This window comes from Eubalaena glacialis, chromosome 1 (genome assembly GCF_028564815.1).
Source record: "Eubalaena glacialis isolate mEubGla1 chromosome 1, mEubGla1.1.hap2.+ XY, whole genome shotgun sequence".
Taxonomy (NCBI): Eukaryota; Metazoa; Chordata; class Mammalia; order Artiodactyla; family Balaenidae; genus Eubalaena; species Eubalaena glacialis.
The window spans coordinates 27,435,749-27,456,742 of record NC_083716.1 but is presented as its reverse complement, the minus strand read 5'-3'; the positions used below and the strand labels follow the sequence as shown (position 1 = coordinate 27,456,742).

The 20,994-nt window shown below is 41.9% G+C and overlaps 1 protein-coding gene across 2 annotated transcripts in view; it reads right to left on the bottom strand.

Annotated features, from left to right (window-relative positions):
* FBXW4 (F-box and WD repeat domain containing 4) overlaps nucleotides 1–20,994 on the bottom strand; it is an 80,075-nt gene that overhangs the window by 51,758 nt on the left and 7,323 nt on the right. For both annotated transcript variants that reach the window (XM_061194145.1, XM_061194155.1), the window contains exons 2-5: nucleotides 11,621–11,716; nucleotides 8,150–8,335; nucleotides 7,581–7,713; nucleotides 1,347–1,441 (exon numbers count right to left, since the gene is read on the bottom strand). In XM_061194145.1, coding sequence (XP_061050128.1) covers nucleotides 1,347–1,441; nucleotides 7,581–7,713; nucleotides 8,150–8,335; nucleotides 11,621–11,716 — 510 coding nt within the window. The remainder of the gene's footprint in view (nucleotides 1–1,346; nucleotides 1,442–7,580; nucleotides 7,714–8,149; nucleotides 8,336–11,620; nucleotides 11,717–20,994) is intronic.

The window sequence follows — 20,994 nt, the reverse complement described above, 5'->3', positions numbered from 1 at the left end:
CCAGCTTCCAAGTTGTGGCCAAAAAAGCCCCAAAGTCAGTTTATTGTGATCTAAACTGCTTCTCAGTGACGAAGGCAGACACTGTCCTCAACCTTTTATTGACATCATCTTCAACAGCTGCCATGCTCTATTCTGTTAACAGGTAGCCTAACATATTCCAGAGGAGGTGGCTGGAGTAGAGGAATATGAAGATGGGGATGCTGGGAGAGCCTGTATGTGTCTTTAGCCTAATTCCATGTGCAGGAAGCACATGGACCATCTCCAGCCTTAACAGCATCCCTCCACCACCGACCTCACCCCAGGCCACCCCAGTCTCCTGAAGCCAGCAGGAGTCCTCAGGTAACCACCAAGATGAAGTCACCAGCCTACCTGTCACCTCCCACCCTTACACATATCCAGCCCACAGACACCCAAGCTTGGCTAACTGGCTTTAAAGGGGGCAGCATTAGGATGAAACTGAGGAGGGGCCAGAGCGCAATGGCTCCATTTTCCACCCTCTGCTCCCACACACTTAGGCCTCTCTACTCCCTGCTGGTCTTTCCTTCCCTTTTTCCTAGGATTGCTAGAATGATTTGTTCTGAACAGCGACAGGTTTATAGGTTAGCCGACACCTCCGCTCTGTGGAATTTTAATTAACTTCTCCCATCGTCAATATGCTAAGGAACGGGGTCTCCATTCTCTGAGGTCAGCAATGTGTTTCAGGTCCTGCTATATCAGCCGTCAAATTGAAGAATTAATGACGTGGCTAATCGGCTCTAATTCTTTAGGAAGAAAAAAATTTGAAAGAGAATTGTGGAAGGGGCAGGAGGAGGGGTGCAGGCTCCTTGGGGTGAGGAGAAAAAGGCTGAAGGGGGCTGAGCCAAGAGGGGGGATCAACTCTCTCATAAAACAAGTGACTGACTCAAACCCGATGTTGGAGGGTAGCAGCCCTACAGCTTTCCCATTGATCATTTGGTGAGGAGTGAGGGGTGAAGGAAGTGGGAGAAGACACTAGATAAACACCCTGACAGAGCAGGTGCAGAGAGGGTGTCTATGTACCCTGCTGGTGGGGAGAGAGGCCCTGCCTCGGTTCAAGAGAGCCTAGAAAGCAGAATTCAGGATGCAAAGCTCATTCAGTCACAGGCAAAACTAGAGAAACACCAGTCAGACCAAAGGGTAGGGTAAAGCCGTCATCAAAATTGGCACTTCTGCTATAATTGTCAACGAATCTACTCCACATACATGACTTTGCATGAGGGCCCAACTGGACATGGGCCCCAAGCCTCTCCTGATGACGCCCACCTGACCTCATAAAATAAAAGCATTATTACATGGGATAAAACCATACCCCAAAACATCTCCCTTACCTGTGCAATGGGCTGATAGCAATGGACCAGACTCGGTCTTCAGTCTGGATGGTGTGTAAGCACTGCCCCAGCCGGCCTGAGGCCAAAGGCCATACCTGGAAACAGGAGAGGAGATGCTCTCGTTGGCGTTGCCTGGGATCGGGATGAGGGTTGGAAAATGCACCAGGTGGAGTCACTGTTCCTAGGGTGGGTGGGGAAATGGAGAATCCTTTCTATCCTGTACACACAGAGCTCTGGGTAGCAGCAGAGGGGCCTCTCCAGCTTCTGCCTTGCCTACCGCCCAAATAGACGCTGGCTCCCAGTCCTAACCACCCTTTCACGTCCACCTGAGAGCCCTTACACAGCAGCCAATTTTATACCAGGGAATCAGAAGCTCCACATTCTTCAGCTGAGACCTGACTGAGAAGCGTGAGCAGGTGAGGCTTGCCTCTCTCAGTAACCTCCCCATGTTTGTGGATTTTCCTTTTCCTATCTCTCACCAAGATTTTACTTTGGGGAGGTAGGGAGAGGGAGGAAGATCAAGGCCCAGTATGAGAGGACAGAGATAGAATTAGATTAGAATTAGAGAGAGAGAAGTAAAAAGAAAGATCCAAGGGAAGGAAAAATGGAAGAAGAGAACTTCAAAGTGGGAAGGTGGTGTGTTGTTGTTTGTTTGTTGATAATGCCCAGAATCCAATGCTATTCATGTCAGCAGGGAATTTAGCACCTAGTGTCACCAAAAGTAGCAGAAAAGCTTAACTCTTTTAAGCTTCCATATCTCCTACTGGTTAAAAATATTGCTTGGAGCACATTATCTGGTCCCTATCAGTCAGGAATGTACATTAGCAGCCACTCTGGGCTTAACTCTAATCAACACTCACAGAGCCCTCTCAGCGGTCAGTGCATTTAGAAATCTCCCATTAAGCACAAGGCCCCTTCACCTCACCCTACCCCAGATGACACACACAGGGGACTAAGCCTCTAACCAAACAGAGAGGAAACCTCAAATGTACAGGGCTGTCCCCAGACAGCAGCCAAGGAGGGATCCTGAGGAGGCCAGATGATCAGTGACCTCTCAAGGTCCCTGCAGTGCTATAAGGGGAACACAAAAAAGTCAGACAGGACCTTAGATGGAAGAACTTTCAGGAAACATTCCTTGAGTTTAAGGGGTAGGTGATGGAGTGGGGGTGGTCCTGACTTCTTAGGATCACATGATATCTCTTCTCTATAAAAGGAGAAAGTGTTTCTTAGATTTTGTGTGTCTGTGATAGGGGGAGAAGGGTGTGAGTTACTTTTCCCAACACAGGGAAAAGAAAATAAATTTAACAAGAAGATCCTGAATAAGGAAGGGCAGAAAACAAAGGTAAACACCACAACTTTCCTGGAATGCCAGGATTCTGGCTCATTCTTCTGGATTAGGTCACTTTGGTAGTAACTAGATGCATCTAATGTCCTCTTTCAGACAGCCTTGGCTTGGAAGAGAAGTTTGCCTTTTCCCTGATGCAAACTACCTAGGAGGCAGGTTCTTGTTTGGTGTGGGTGACTAGAGACTCTGATTACAAAATCTCTGGGGACAGCCCTAGGCCTGAATTCACTAGTGTCCTCCACTGAATGGGCTGGTGGATCCCTAGACTGTGAAAACCACAGAACAAGGTTCCTGGTCTCCAGGGGTGGCTCTGGAAGCATGCTGCCAATTTCCCAAGCACGATCTGGGGAAAGTGGCCCTCCTGACCTGCACCAGTAGCACACCATCCACCAAAACATGAGTATGCTGATCACATCTTAACCCTCAGCGATCAAATTCAAAACAGACCCAACCCTGGAGAAGATATAACTCAGTGGGAGTGGACATTTATACAGTCCTTTTAAAAAGCAGTTGGCAATATGTATCAAGATCCTTAAAATAATCAAAGCCTTCGACTCAGTAATTCTATTGCTGAGACTCTATCCTAAGAAAATAATCCTAAAACGAAGAAAAACCTAAATGATAAAAATATTCCCTGCAGCCTGCAATAGCAGAAAGAGCATACATGGGCTTTAGAATTAGACAAATCTGGGTTTGAACCCTAGTTGCTACTTATTTATCTCTGATGTTAGGGATATTTTATAACTTCTTAGCCTCAGTTTCCTCATGTATAAAATGGGAAATAATGCCTATCTTTTAGGGTTGCAGTGTGGAAAAATGAAGATAAGTGTAAATCACCCGGCACAGAAGCACAGTATTTGGCAGACATTAGGCATCAATAATGGTGGTCCTTATTACTATAGGAAAAAAATAGATACAAACATCCACCAATAGGAAAAATAGTAACTAAATTATGGTAAGTCCATTGTGAAGCCATTAAAGATGACACAAGTAATTTGCAATAATAATGGAAAACCTTATAAAATAAAGTAGACACAGCAGGGTATATTGGGTATATAAGATATATTATGAATGCGAATCAAAACTACAATGAGATATCACCTCACATGGGTCAGAATGACCATCATCAAAAAAATCTACAAACAATAAATGCTGGAAAGGGTGTGGAGAAAAGGGAACCCTCCTGCACTGTTGGTGGGAATGTAAATTGGTACAGCCACAATGCAGAACAGTATGGAGGTTCCTGAGAAAACTAAAAATGGAACTACCATATGATCCAGCAATCCCACTCCTGGGGCATATATCCAGAGAAAACCATAATTCTAAAAGATACATGTACCCCAATGTTCATTGTAGCACTATTTACAATAGCCAGGATATGGAAGCAACCTAAATATCCATTCACAGAGGAATTGATAAAGATGTGGTACATATATACAATGGAATACTACTCAGCCATAAAAAAGAACAAAATAATGCCATTTGCAGCAACATGGATGGACCCAGAGATTGTCATACTGAGTGAAGTAAGTCAGACAGAGAAAGACAAATATCATATGATATTGGTTGTATGTGGAATCTAAAAAAATGGTACAAATGAACCTCTTTACAAAACAGAAATAGAGTCACAGATATAGAAAAAAACTTATGGTTACCAAGGGGGAAGGCGGGAGAGGGATAAATTAAGAGATTAAGATTGACATATACACACTACTATATATAAAATAAATAACTAATAAGAACCTACTGTATAGCACAGGGAACTCTACTCAATACTCTGTAATGACCTATATGGGAATAGAATCTAAAAAAGAGTGGATATATGTATATGTATAACTGATTCACTTTGCCGTAGAGCAGAAACTAACACAACATTGTAAATCAAATATACTCCAATAAAAATTCATTTAAAAATAGATATATTATGACCATAACTATCTGGGGAAAAATTACCCTAAAGGATAAAATGAGGAAATGAATAAATGTAAAGTGCTTATTAGCACAGTGCCTGGTTACATTCTATGTTATTATAAAACAAAAAAAGCAAACCTACGCACTGAAAAACACCTAAAAGAAAAAAAAAACAGTTCAAATGTTCCCTCCTTCATAAAATCTCCCCTTCCAAGTCAAATGTGATCTCTCCACCCTCCAAACTTTCTGGCCCTTTCCCTAGAGCCTTACAACTTCATAGTCCTGGCCACTTCCAACCAGCTTCATAGCTTCATAGCTAGTGCATGCAGTCTCAACTCCCCTTAAGGAAAGGCTGTATCTTCTTCCCCTTTGAAGCCGGGCATACAGTAAGCACTTATCAGAATGAAAGAAAGAATAAAGAAAACGGAAAAAAATGAAGGAATGATCAGACCTGGCCCAGGCCCAGCAAGAACATAAGCTACCATCCTATCACATCTCAGGATGGGGCCAGCCTCACCAAAGCCGAGAGAGGCAATCCAAGCTAAGTCACAGTAAATCTGAAACTAGGATTTGGGGCAGGGGAAGAAAGCTCTCTGGGCAGTCCCTAGCTCAGAAGTTTTGCAAAGAAAATGTTTTGTTTCCCTTCACCCCAATAAATCTCTTTCCTAAAACATAGTCCATTTTGGGGAACTCCCAAAAAACAGGCTATAGATGTTTACAGACAAACATGACTAAGTTCTTATGTAGGTTCAGGTATTAGAAACCTGTAGAAGCAGCTGGAGAATTACAGATGCCACCAAAAAGAAATGGAAAGTCAGTTATAAAAGACTAAATGTGGGTAATGTGAAAATGGTCCAGGAAGATGAAGATGGCTAAATGCAAAGACAACAATAGAAGGAGGGAACACAAGCAGCATCCAGAAAGCCAGAAAAGATGAGGTGGCCTGGAGGTCACTGGGAAACCGCAAAACAGCTTCCTGGAGTTGAAGAACCAGGGGGGAGAATTCTGTCACTGACTAAAAAGAAATCCTCAAAAGGAATAGGATCTACTGCAGTGACAATTTTAGAATTAGAAAGTACCGATTTTAATGCTTAAAAACACTAAACCACTAAATAATTGTACTTAAAACATGAAACTAACCCAATATCCTAAATAAAATTGCTGTCAATCTTCAACTGTAAGCAGTCTATAGCCCTGAATTGCTACCTGTGGTCATAAAGCTTAGCTGTACACTGCTCTGGGTGTCAGACCACAGAGAAATGGATAGAAGAAAGAGATGTCACTGAAGGCTTCATGGGGAAGCTTGAAGCCGTGACAAGAAAATGCTAGAATGAGATGAGAATATCTAGGTCCCACATGCACAAAAGGTTTCTGCGCAAATTGACTTCTGAGCAGTATAGCAAGTTAAGGTTGGTCTCTTTACAAGGAATGGTACAAAGACAGTGACCAATCAGAAACCTGAAGTTAAGTATGGGGTGGGGGATTCGGAAGCAAGAGATAGGAAATTCAGTTTCCATGTTGGTTCAAAAGATTTTCTGGGGTGAGATGAATTGGGAGATTGGGATTGACATATATACACTACTATGTATAAAATAGATAACTAATGAGAACCTCCTGTATAGCACAGGGAACTCTACTCAGTGCTCTGTGGTGACCTAAATGGGAAGGAAATCCAAAAAAGAGGGGATATGTGTATACGTAGAGCTGATTCACTTTGCTGTACAGCAGCAACTTAATGCAATATTGTAAAGCAACTATACTCCAATAAAAATTAATTAAAAAGAAGAAACCTTGATTTTAGACTTCTGGCCTCTAGAACTGTGAGGTAATAAATTTCTGTTGTTTTAAATTAAAAAACAAAAAGAAGAAGAAGGTTTTCTGAATTTTTCTCAGGCTCCCTGTGCTGATGCACACATCTCTCTGACAAAATACAAAGTGTAAGGAAAAAATTAGCAAAGGGAGGAGAAACTTCCATAAATAAAATGGAACATATTTAGTCCTTCTTTTTACATAAATTAGCAACATTTTCACATGAAGGTGTAATCACTAGAGGGAACATGGAGCCAGAAAAGTTAGTAAAGATTGCAACCTCTCTCTCCTGAGTCCCCTCCCTATGTGTCTTAGAGTCCCATTTGCTGACATGGTCAAGCATTTTGCTCCTATTGGAGTCTCCAGATGCTGGGAAACACACAAGCAAGAACCTATCGCACTTCCTGCACCATTAACTGAATTATCAGCAAAGTTCCCACAGCAGTCCCAAAGGATCAGGCATGTGTGGGCCCTGGCAAGGGCTACTGGACACAGGGATGGAGAAAGTTCTTCTCTGCCTCATGGGTGAAAGCCTATTTGACCCAGACGTGGAGGAGCTGAGTCCATAAAGCAGGGGTTACACTACTTTATCAGTCTCATTCTGTTGGGCCTTGGCAGATGTCTGACTTTAGACCAGGCAACTTGGCAATGACACAACGAACAATGCCCTCCTCTAGTCGTCTTTCCACTGCTTACTGACCACATCACTCTCCAGAGAAGCAGTAAAAACACATTTTAATTATCAGCCCGATTGCTTATAAACAAGGTGGTAAAAAATTAACCTTCTCAAACAGAGAGCGAGCAAAAGGAGGGAGATTTTAAAATAAAATATTGCGGTTAGAACTCAACCCACAAACTTGAGGAAACTCAGCTCAGGGAGGAAAAGCTGGCCAGGCCCTCTGTTTTTGAGTTCACACCACATTTCAAGTGAGTGGCAAGCTTCCCAGCCACTGTCCACTCCTTTCCCAGGCCAGCTGGCAGGGACATAGCCTGGCATGGCAAGCTGCATGCCAGAGGCACATAAGTGAGTTCTTTATTGTGTCGTTCCCCCCCTGCCCCAACTCAGTGCCCTCAGCCAATCCTGAGACTCAAGGTCCTATCCACCCTCTCCCACCCCACTCCCTATAGACAGTAGGAAATAACAGTATATAAGGGGGAGACCACCTCACCTTGGCCGTCCTGTCTCTGGAGCCACTCACAATGATGCCCCCTTTGCAATCCACACAGTTCACCTCCTGTTCATGGGCTGAGTACTTGACAGTGAAGGTGCTATGAATCTTATGAACGCCAATCTTCCCATCTCTACAAGAGAAATAAGAAGCCAACCCCCAAGAGCCAGTTATTCTCTCTGTAGGAAAAGAACAAGTCTACAGAAACAGCCGGAGTCTCCAATGACTTCCAAATTTGCTAAGCTTTAGGCAATTCAGCCCAATAATGTGCTGAGTTTCTAGATACCTTTACTTCTTCAGTATACTTGGGGCCGAACAGAGCTGAGAGACAAAACAAATTTCCCACTTGAGAGTATCAAAACCAGTTTCACTTTTCATTAAAGGCTCTTCCTGTTTTCTTTCTCCAGCTAACCCTATGAAGTACCTGCTTTAAATGGAAAAAAACACTACCCCTTCTACTAGTCTCCCTACTCATCCCTTTGGAGTTGAGACAGAAAAGTCAGAGGCAGGCAGAAGGTCTATGAAGAATACTGAGGAGGAGGAAGGAAGGAGAAGCCTGCAGCACTTACCCTCCTGCACTGATAATATGCGAGTTGGCCAGCACGAAGTGGCAAACGTCCTCATCATGCCCAGCAAAGACTCCCAGGGGCCTCCGGTTCAAGCTGGCACCATCTGGGCGGAACTGATAGGCCAGGATGAAATTAGCCTGGGATATGTACAGAGAATCACCCTCTAGCTGCATCCAGGGCATCTGACTGCAGAGATGGAAAACAAAATTTAAGGATCATCAAGATATAGCATGAAGGAACTTCCTTGGTGGCACAGTGGTTAAGAATCCGCCTGCCAATGCAGGGGACACAGGTTCGAGCCCTGGTCTGGGAAGATCCCACATGCCGCGGAGCAGCTAAGCCCGTGTGCCACAACTACTGAGCCTGCACTCTAGAGCCCACAAGCCACAACTACTGAGCTCGCGTCCCACTACTCCTGAAGCCCACGCACCTAGAGCTCGTGCTCTGCAACAAGAGAAGCCACTGCAATGAGAAGCCTACGCACCACAACGAAGAGTAGCCCCCGCTCGCCGCAACTAGAGAAAGCCCGCGCGCAGCAACGAAGACCCAACACAGCCAAAAATAAATAAATAAATTAATTAATTTTTAAAAAAAGAAGAAACCTCCTCAAAAAAAAAAAAAGATATAGCATGAAAATTCAACTTCAATCTTTGGAGAGGCTGACCAATCCCCAACTTAGCAATAACCTACAAGGTTAAGTCTATACCTCACTCCCCTCCTTCAAAACTACCTACCCTTAGGCTACCTTTAGAAAACTAGAGTGATTGAGCTTTGTAGTGATCTAATCTTCTTTGGACTTTCTAAAAGAAAGTCAGAATAAAAGACCAATTAAATATCACTTTTAAATGGAGAATGCTTGGGAGTTCCCTGGCGGTCCAGTGGTTAGGACTCAGTGCTTTCACTGCCATGGCCCTGGGTTCAATCCCTGGCCAGGGAACTATCCTGCAAGCTGCCCGTGGTGCGGTCTAAATAAATAAATAAATAAATAAATAAATAAATAAACAGAGAATGCTTAAGACTTGAATTACTGGCTACCTATACTTCTTGTGGGTAGGCAGAGCAATGAAAATGCAATGAGGGGTGGGAAAGGGCAAAAAGAAACCTTCCACCCAGATGAAGTAATTTTTTCATCCTGTGTCCTCACTGATCTGAAGTTTAAGTGATAAGTTTCAAGGTTCCAGGACCTCCGTACACACCTCTTTCCCAATAGATCAGTTAGGGTGTGATAGACAAAAGAAAAGAGTGAGCCCAGGGAAGCCCCATTCCCTTATCCTACTAGAGCAAAAGGGCCTTTTTTTTTTTTTTGGCTGTGTTGGGTCTTCGTTGCTGTGCACGGGCTTTCTCCAGTTGCGGTGAGCGGGGGCTACTCCTCGTTGCAGTGCACGGGCTTCTCATTGTCGTGGCTTCTCTTGTTGCAGAGCACGGGCTCTAGGCGCACAGGCTTCAGTAGTTGTGGCACGTGGGCTCAGTAGTTGTGGCTTGCGGGTTCTAGAGCTCAGGCTCAGTAGTTGTGGCGCAGCATGTGGGATCTTCCTGGGCCAGGGCTCGAACCCGTGTCCCCTGCATTGGCAGGCAGATTCCTAACCACTGCGCCAGCAGGGAAGCCCAAAAGGGCCATTTTTAAGGGAAAGGAATAAAGCCATTTAGGAAAGGATGCTAATGTAGTGATCAGATTCCTAGATCCTCACAGAGGATACCTACATTTCTGTATTAGAGGGTAAGTGTGGCAATGGAAAAACATAGCTCCAGAGCAGTCTACTACAGTTCAGAGACTACAGAGAAATAGTTGGCTCTCACAGGCAGCTGATAAGAGAAATCCACAAATAGTTAAAGATTCCCCTACAAACTGGCAGGAGGAAGAAAGGTTAGAAACCACAGGCCAGTCCCATGGCACAGAGTGAGGCTTAAGAAGAAAGAAGACTCTGCCAGACACCATGCTCTCTGGTGGGGACTAAGCCCCTTGCACAAGGTACATCCCAGCAGCCTGTCCTACACCACATAGGGGTCCTAGAGCTACCAGGTCCCAAGCAAAGCATAGGGACAGATGATTCATCCCCATTTATAGAGACACCATCTCCCACTGCCAAGCCTGTCTGAGCAAACTGGGCTGTGTTTCTTCCCCAGACTCCTTAATACAAGCGTCATGGGAATGTGGAAAAGTTCTGCAAAGATGGACCATTAAATGCAGCTTGGACTTTGTAGTAACTAGTTTCTGCACATGAGGTTTTTACAAGTGTGTGCAAATATTATATGGAACATGTGTAGAGTGTGTACAGATGCCTGCACTCATTCATTATGCACATTCCTCTTCAACATCCCCTTGCACGAGTTTGTGGCACACTCAAGTGGGCAGCAAACAGAGGGGTTTGGAATTCATGTGTTTAGAGCCATCTGGTAAACAGCCATTTGCCCAGGACAAGAAACCAGGTTCATGCCAGGTGAACAGTGGAGAATCGCAGGGCAGCCTGGTAACCATTTTGTGTATTTATTTGCCAAATTGCTTGAAACCAGCCCAAATAGATGTCAGGAACAAAACCTTGTTAGAGAAATAAACTCTTCTTTCTGGTAAGAAAAGGCAAAAGTGGGAAGCAGAGGGTAAAGCCCCTTGTCATACAAATCCATCTTTCTCCCCTGTAGTTGCTTTACCATCATCACCACCACATAATTTGCAGTAACCCGTGTCAGTGAAAGCAGCAGAAATTGTACACAAGCAAGAGAAAAGGTCATCAGATGAAGAAGCCTGTCTGAACCTATCAGCACAGGTCCAGGTCCGCTGGAATGTGGAATCATGATGTTCCCTATCCATTCCAACCAATCAACAAAGAGCACTTTTTTGGTAGGGAGTCAAATAATAACTATGAAATAATTCAGCATCAATGAAGTATAAAATTTGTGGCATTAGCAGTGCCAAAGCCATTATCTAAATTTCCTGCCATTTTTTTCTAAGCTCTACCTCCTGTAACATACATATCCAAACCTTCAGATCCTATTTTGCTTTTTAATAAAAGTAGGGGAGAGGGCTACAGGAAGCCAAGAGTGAAGGTGTAACTCTCTAGAGTAGAAAATTTAAAAAAAAAAAAATTGTAAAATAAGATGAGTTGAAATATTGGCTTCATTTATTTCTTTTGATGAGGTGCATTAACAGAAGCTACCTCTGAGTGGTAGGATTATAGGTAAGTTTTATTTTCTTCTTTAAGCTCTTCTATTTTTTCAAATTTCTACAATAAACATTTATTATTTTTATAATCATAAAAATATGGGATCTGTTAAAATAAATTACATTTTTTATAATCTTTTTTTAAATGTGAAAAAAAGTTGTCCCTCTGATGCCCCTTTTGTGGTATTTAAAGGATCACCAGTGCCCCATCACCCAAGACAGGCACATTTATACTCCAGCTAGGACTAGATTTTTCATTTCCCAGCATTCTTTAATGTCCCAGGTAGCTTTGAAAGAGTCAAGAGGCTACTTACCTGCATTTCCACTTCAGCAGAATCCCCTGTCGGCAGCGCCCCAACCTCCAGTTCTGAGATACCTTCACCCGTTCCTTCACTGGTACACTGGCCATCCTGTGTCCAGACAGAGCAGATAATCCAATCACTACAACTCATTGCCAACCAGAGAAAATTCCCTGGGCTTTTTTACAAGTCAGGACTCAGAACATCCAGAAAATATCTGAATATAAGTGAACAGGTTAGGAGACAAGTAAGAAATAACTCTTCTCCCTCCACACTAGGATAATCAAGAAAGCCAAGGAGAACAGCCTGTCCTTCAGAGTGTCCATAGTGATGCCAAAGCTATCTAACAGAGAAGGGATGACAAAGAGTACTGGGACCACTGGTTAGCCATGTGGAAAAAAATCCCTACCTCACACCATACAGAAAAATTAATTCAAAATAGATCACAGATTTAAACATAAAATCTAAAACTATAAAGCTGTTAGAAGAAAAAATATAAAAATATCTCTGTGGCTCAGGAAGTAGACAACAGTTTCTTAAGACATAGAAAGCAATAACATAAAAGAAAAATCCAATAAATTCGATTTTATCAAAATTAACATTTTCTGCTCATCAAAATGAATATACAAGCCCAAAAATATGAAGAAATCCTCCCTGTATGTGTGTGTGTGTGTGTGTGTGTGTGTGTGTGTGTGTGTTTGAATAAGGAACTCTCCTACATTCTTGTGAGAGATGAAAATGGTACAGCCATTTTGGGAAAAGGTCTGGCAGTTTATTATAAATCCAAACATATACCTATTCTATGACCTAGCAATTACCCAAGAGAAATGAAAGCATATGTCCACAAAAGGCTTACTGAAGACTATTCATAGGAACTTTAGTCATAATAGCCAAAAGTTGTAAACAGCCCAGGCATCCATCAAGAGGAGAATGGATAAACACACTTCGGTGCATATTCATACAATAGAATACTACTCAGCAATAAAAAGGAAAGAATTATTGATACACACAATGATGTGGGTGAATCTCAAAAACATTCTGAATGAAAGAAACCTTACACAAAACAGTTCATATTGTGTGATTCCATTTATGTGAAGTTTGATTAGAAGAATAACTAATGAATGGTGAAAAAATCAGAACAGTGTTGACCACCAGGGTGGAGATGGGAATTGACTGGGAAAGAATATGTAGAAGCTTTCTGGGGTAACACTTTATATCTAAATCTTGAAGGAATTTGGGTCATGCAAGTGTGTATGCATTTGTCAAAAATGTATCAAATGATAAACTTAAAATTTGACCATTTCATTGTATATAAATTTTTCTTAAAAAAAAAGAACCATAAACCAATATACTCTAGTCAATGATATGCATGCATGCAAAACTGTTTAGAGGTGAAGTGTACTGCTATCTGCAACTCACTTTAAATGCATGATAAGGCAAACATAGTAAAATGTTCACTGTAGAATCTAGGTGGCGGGTGTATGAGTGTTCATTATACAATTCATTCAACTTCTCTCTCTGTTTTAAATTTTTCATCCAAAAAATGTTGAAGGGGAAGTTTCAGTGGTACTTTCTGGATGAAGAAAGTTGGAGCAGTAAGAGAGGAGGGAGCTCAGCAGCAAAAAGAATGGCATAGTTTTGGGGTGGGTTGGAGTGGTAGGGGGTAGGGAGAAGAGCTCAAGTCCCTTGTGAAAGTGCACATTTGGACGGAATTTTGAAACTCGGGGCAAGAATTTGAACATTCCATTTCAGGCCCCCATATCTCCCCTGTGTCTCCTTGGCTTGCTCCACTGGACAATACAAGGTACACTGCTTGGGACACAGAGTAATTACTCTGTGTTATTTCTCATGTCTACCGAGAAAAGGAGAGAAACAAACATTTCTTCCAGTATTTGCTATATCTTCACATTTACTACCCTTTACTAAAAGACAGCAAGCAAGTCCTGCTTTCAAGATTCTAAAAGATACAAAGTAAAATTTCAAAGTAAGGAAAGAAATCACTACTTAATTAGTGCTGTTGGGTTTCTATTACATGTCCCAGCTTTATTAGAAAGAAGGGAGGGAAGAAAAATATGCATGCCTAGAAAGAACACTAGAAGATTTCCAGACTCTAAAATAGTTAACTGTGGATAGCCAACTTTGGGTGTTTTAACTTTCTTCTTTGTGTTTTTATGTATTTCCCAATTTTTCTACAATGTAATATTTTGGTAAAGATAAAAATACTCATTAAAATAATAATAATGCTTTTGATAAAACTGGATATCAATAGAGCAAAAAATTTTCATTTCATATCACAATAGGTATAATAAATTCCCCCAAAATGAAAGAGTAAATTTAAAAGTTTTTTTAACTAAAAGGTTTTAAAGTATTTAAATTTTAAATACTGCATAGAAGAAAGAAAGAGATTAAAAAAGATTAAAAAGAAAGCAACAGAGCAGGGGAAAATGAACAATTAATGCTATGGGTTTTATCCCTAAAACTTTTAGGGGACTGATAAAAACCTATCAGGATAACACTCTGTCATCCATATCAAATAGCAGATAAGAACAGTCACACAGGGGCTTCCCTGGTGGTGCAGTGGTTAAGGATCCACCTGCCAATGCAGGGGACACGGGTTTGAGCCCTGGTCCGGGAAGATCCCACATGCCGTGGAGCAACTAAGCCCGTGCACCACAACTACTGAGCCTGCGCTCTAGAGCCCGCAAGCCACAACTACTGAAGCCTGCACTCCTAGAGCCTGTGCTCTGCCACAAGAGAAGCCACCGCAATGAGAAGCCCAGGCACCACAACGAAGAGCTGCAACTAGAGAAAGCCCGCGAGCAGCAACAAAGACCCAAATCAGCCAAAAATAAATAAATAAATTTATTTAAAAAAAAAAAAAGAACAGTCACCCAGAGTTCCCATGATAAACACTGGGGAAACATCCCGAAACAAAATAGTTTACAAACATGCACATTAAAACAATTAATATAAAGTACCACCTCACATTTATTAAGTGGAAGAACCACATACTAGCTTTGGTTTGATAAAAGGATTTGGGTTTGTTTATATATTGCTGGTAGCACTCTGGTATAGCCTTTCGGAAAGGCATTCTGTCAAGAAAAGAAGTTAAATGGTAGCTTCTGACCCAGTATTCCCAACACTATATCAGAAAGAAATAATTCAAAAGAAAAATATTTTTTTACAAAGATATTTATAGTTGCAGCTGTATATTAGAGCTAAAATCTAGAAATAGCCCAGATGTCTGTCTGTGGGGGATAACGGTATACTAACACAATGGAACATATTGCTATTAGAAACGACAAATGTGAGCACTGCAAAACATTTTGGAAATTACTGTAACAAGTAATGGTAATTTTAAAACAAAGTCAAATTTATAAAGGTAAAGGTGAGGAGATACTACATAAAATTATGTCTCCATAAATAGCTCAGAAGAGGTAAACAGATGGACTTTAGGAAGTATTTTTTAAAATATGTATCACATAATTGCTGATACTTTGGTCTTTTCATTTACCTTTAACCTTTTAAATTTACTTTCATTTAAATAACAGATTAAATGAAGTTGTGAGAAAAACACAGAATGCAGACATAGGAAACTGGGATCTGAGCCTCTTACTAATGATACAACCCTGGTTACCTAGCTTCTCTAATTGTCCATATCTGCACCTATGAAATAAGGATAGTATTTCACACAATTATGGTGTTTTAAAATGACAACTAAAACGAAATACAGGATAAGTTATAAATCACTTGAAAAAGGTTAATTATTTTTACATAAATATAAATATAGTAGTAGTTTATATCAATGAATAGTGACATCACTAAAGCTAATCTAATAATCATTTCTTTTTCTTCTAACTAATTTAATTATAACTCTTAGAAATTGCTCTTCTAATGTCAAACATTAGCCCTCTTTCAGGCTGAGTGATTAGGATTTGGGTACACACGTTAAAGCTAAAATATATTATTGAATTCTTCCACTGGGTGAATGTGGTCCCCAGTTTCACATTTCTAGAGAGCGACCTACACTACTAGATGGTTAGAAAACCGAGGACCATAAAAGACAGTCAACAGGATGGACCAAAAGAATTGAACTCGTAGTGAAAAAGATTAGACCCACTATCAAATCTTATCTACAAGTCCCTCCCAGATATAAAAGAGGAGATTGTTCATAGTTAAACCTCTCCTCTTGAGTTAGGTCTAAGTTAGTAGGTGGAGGTGAAACCAAAAATTGAATATTCTGGATCATAGCAGGAAGGAAACAAGGGAGAAAGAATCAATATATTTCCTGAATTGGGATAAGGACAATACTTCTCTCATCTCCCTGGTCACTTAACTGCCATTCGGTGACACTTTACTAAGGGTCAAAGCACTGCCCTGAGGGCCTGATCACAGAAGCAAGAAACTTTCAAAGTTGAACTTTAGATGCTGCTACCAAGCAGCAGGTGCAGGCATCCTCTCCCACAACCAACACCATAATCAAAATATTTGGCTCTGGTCTTTCAAATCAAATTTCAACTTTTTAAAAACATTCCATTTGGCTTTCACTTGAGAAACAGTTACACTTTGTTAAAAGCAGCTTAACAACTCAGCTTTTTTTTTTTTTTTTAATCCCTTTTGTTTGTTCAGTTCTTTCTGATAGTTAGTTTCCCTAGCTGGTGGCCAAATCATATCTATATTCTTATTGGCTTCAACACTTGAAAAATCAGAAGGAATAAAAAAACTCCTCTCTCTGAAGACAGGTATCCCTCCCTCCCTGTAGGGACCTATCACAACCTAGTCAAAGGGAGTCCGTAGAACAAGTCCAAAGTGCCTGAGAAGACAGGAGCAGGTGCCCCTGGGAATTCAATAAGGACTCTTGCTCCCATCCTTGAAATGCTCTCAGCTTGGCTATTTCTTCAACAGTTACTGGTATAAAGTGGGGGTGCTCCCCCCCAAAATGATTAGTGCCCTGTAAATAAACCTCTGGCACAGCTATTAATGCATGGAGGAATCTCTAACCTGGCCTGTGGGCCTGGTGGAACTTCCATTTTCCCAGCCCTCTTTCTCTTGCCTCAGGCTCATTTTTCCACTTGGCCCCCCTCCCTCTCAGCTTTCCGGCACTTAGTCACCATTATAGTTTGACTGCATTCCTGGGTGCATGACCTATTTTAAACAAAAACAACACAACATGCACCCACGGTAAGCTATCAGGCCCCTTAAAATCTTGGCAACAGTGAGTCCAGAGGGACAGAAATTAATCTAGGCAGTTATCTAGAGTCCCCTTTCATTTCACCTCTCCTCACTCACACCCCAAACCAAAAGCAAATAAATAAACAGAATTTGAAGAAAAATGGCTGGGGGATGAAGGAGGGGAAGTGTGAGTATATTAGAGAGGTCTTTACCTGTACAGTCTCTGAGATCAGAAACCTCCTGGATCACAAATCAATTTCCCTCTTTGCCCCATCTTGAAGTTTGATTCCCCTTGATACCGCCAATGCTGCCTACCTGCATGACTGACATGATTTCCATTAAGCATAACTTCCTGCTGCCTTGGGAATTCAGTAAAGGAGCGTATCTGTCCACAAGTGTAGAACAAGGCCATCTCAAGGGGAAGTGGGCTAAGGATGGGAGACAGGGCTATGCAAAATGATGCTTGGGGGCTTGGAGTTTTAACTCAACACTGTCTCGATTTCTTTGATCTTCTTGCTCACCAGAAAGCAGATTTCCCCCCATATTGGCTGTGCCCACCAGCTCTGCTACCAATACTAAGAATCTGGCTCTAATGTATGTACAAGTATTTAAACAGTCCAAGACAAGAAGCTTCTAACTCTTCATTTATACACATGTTAGACTAAATCCTCCAATGGCCTCAGGAAGAGAGGTCTATAATTAAGGTTCAAAATAAATCAATGAAAAATCATATATTGTGTTAAACTGCCTATCCTTCTGGCCAGGGAATAGAGAACAGCCTCAACACCCAAGGAGAAGTGCGATTACAGGGAACATGCCCATCATGAGGACAGGACCAAAGGCAAGGAGAGCATGGAGCAAACCCACATCTCCCTTGAAAGGCCTCCAAATGTCAGCTCCCTTTACTCAATTCAACCTCACCTCCCATGGCTCCACACTCTGCAACTGAACTCCAGCCAAGCCATCTCCCTTTTACATTCATTCCCATCCCAATACCTTCTCCTATATTGCCAGAACCAGCCTACCTTTGTCCCTGACAAATGCATGCTTCCCCCTTTGGGCAGTAGTCAAATTCACCCATTTTTCTTCAAAATCCAGTTTAAGCCTCTACTTCCCTGACTCCTCCAAACATTCTTCTCTCTCTCACGTGAACCCTTAGACTGAACCTACCATAAACTGAGGCACTGTTAGCTTTTCACAGCTGTATGTCTTGTTTGTCCAATACAGTCATAAATTCCACAGCATTGACTCTTAAAACTCTTAGTACTTCTAAAAGTGTATCTCAACCAGCATGCTGCAGAGCAGTGGTATACCAGGAACCCTGAACAAGTGTGCCATAAAATTTTTAATGATTTATAGACTTTATTTTCATTCAACCAAAGATCCACATTTTTATGAAGAGATCTGTCAGACAAACCACGGAGCCACAATATGGCTCATGACACAATTTGCTGCGAAAAAGAGAAAGATTGCGTGTTCAGAGGAACATATATAAACTTTACCTCAAAAGATATAAGAGAACAAGGTCAGGGCAGTAAACAGTTCTACTCAAACAGTAACATACCAAACAGTGAACAAGTAAATGGACAGGTTTTTCAACTTTCTGAAACCTGCTTTTTTTAAAAAAAGACATTCATCTTTTAATCCTTTAATGTACTATCAAAAGTTCTAACATCATACAAAAATATGTCTTAGACACAAAGGTAAGAACCGTGGTCCTAGCATAATAGGTATTCTGATAGATACTGCTTAGGTATCTATCAGACATACAGTTCCCCCTTTGGCAAGTCACATTTTCAACAATACCTATAGATTTTCAGGAGCCTAGACACACTACCTTCAAGCTCCAAAGGCCCTTCCTAAAAATGTACAGTATACCACATCTTCAGAAATTCAACCAAGCCCTCCAAATTCTTATGCTAGAGAGGCTCAAGGGAAGGAATCTGAGCAGATGAAGTATCTTAATGTGGCACCCACATGTCAAAGCTGTCCAAAGCAGTTTCTGAAGCACTGGGCATAACCCTGATTCTTTATGTGAGCTGAGGATTTAGGGCCGTGTTCACATTCATTTCCTCCTGCTATTGGTCAAGTTCTATATTTGCAGGGCACTTGACCAGTGTGTGTATTCTGCAAGGGGTTAAGAGATATTAAGCAGGAGAAAAAAGAATTTTATGGTCAAAACATTTTGGACAATGCTGAAATAAAATTAAACAGGTCTCTCTAGCACAGGACTTCTCTGAGCCTTTAATTTACCAATGGGCATTGTGAATCCCCAAGAGAGGGGATGTGGAACACAGCATTTCCCACACTCATTTAATCACAGAATCAGTTTTTCAAGAATCCCACAATACAGCTTTCAGAAAGGCTGATGTAGCACTTTCTGAGAATAAACAACAGCAAGAAAGATGCCACTGTTTTTTGTGAACAGGCCATCTTCTGAGTCATGGATCAGGCACTACCACAGACTCAGAAGTGGATTTTGTTCTCATACCTTCAAAATGACTTTTCCCTGGGCTCTCCATCTGAAATGTGAGGAATAATTATACTGCTCTGCTTCTCAGGGTTGTTTTTTATTGTTTTTAATCTTGCAACTGTGTTTCATATTAATCACCAAAACAGGTTCTCAGCCCAAGTGGCCAGGCTTCAAAAATCCCTGGTGCCCTTCCAGCCTGGATGAAGAGATGGAGAGAACATGAACCAGACGCCACCCAGAAAGTTTTTACTCCAGTTTCTCCAGAAATCTCCAGTTTCTAGGCCATTATGATAAAGTCAAAGCGTAGCGAAGATAAGGGATGAATGAGAGGTTCCCCTTTAGTAACTCACTTCTGGAGGGAGGCCCCTTTTAATCACACACACCACCTGTATCTGAATCTTGACTCACCTTTTCAGTGTGGACTTTCTAAAGGAAATTCTAAGAAACATAGGATATCAAAGCTGGATCTACAGGGAAGAAAGAAGAAGTAGTACTGGAAGAGGACTATTTCAGAAGTACTGGAAGAGGACTATTTCCCTTTCTCCACAGAGAAAGTACCAATTACAGAGCTAGTGAGCAGGGGAAATATCATTCCTTTCAGTGAAACAGCTTTCCAGGAAAAGTATCTCAACATATTTACTATAAAACAATTTAATTTCCCCGTCCCATCACCTGCCACCCCATCCCCATCCCCCCCAAAAGCCCACAGGTTGTGGATTTCCTCTCATTCTTGGCAGAGTTACCAGAAGAAATATAATACCCCCTTCGGACTGCTCCCAACAGCTGCTGGAACAAGAAGGGGAGCTGGGGGTAACCTTCCAAAGCTGCCTCTAAAAATGACCATTCCCCCTGCCAAACCATGTAGCCAGTGAACATAAGACAGCTCTTTTTCTACTTTCTTAAAGGGGAGACCCCAAAAGCAACAGTGTCCCCTAGACCAAAATACTTGCCTCCAGCCTTTCTGTTCTCCTCAACTTGACTCTAAGCTGAAACTTCTAATACCTATTTCTTCCCTAACATGCACTTTTTTTTTTTTAATATTTATTTATTTATTTATTTTATTTATTTATTTTGGCTGCACCGGACCTTAGTTGCAGCATGCGGACTTTTTTTTTTTTTGGCTGCATTGGGTCTTCGCTGCTGCGCGCGGGCTTTCTCTAGTTGCAGCGAGCGGGGGCTACTCTTTGTTGCAGTGCTTGGGCTTCTCATTTCAGTGGCTTCTCTTGTTGCGGAGCACTGGTTTTAGGCACGAGGGCTTCAGTAGTTATGGCACGCAGGCTCAGTAGTTGTGGCTTGCGGGCTCTAGAGCACAGGCTCAGTAGTTGTGGCGCACGGGCTTAGCTGCTCCGCAGCATGTGCGATCTTCCCGGACCAGGGCTCGAACCCGTGTCCCCTGCATTGGCAGGCGGATTCATAACCACTGGGCCACCAGGGAAGTCCCCCTAACATGTACTTCTTAAAACAATCATCTACTACTTCACAGGACTAGCATTTTTTATTTGTTTGTTTAACCCACCAATATCCAAGTTAGGGTTCTTACCAAACTCCTATTCAAGGTAATTTCCTTGTCTCTGTCCACCTCCCCAATGCCATATTCCTCATGTGAGCGTGCGCGCACACACACACACCACACACACACACACACACACCTCCTTTCAGGTCAAAAGCCTTCCTAGAGAAAAGCCTAGGAACCAATTGCACTGGTTGCACTGTACCCCGGCCCTTTTCCCCTTCCCCAACATCA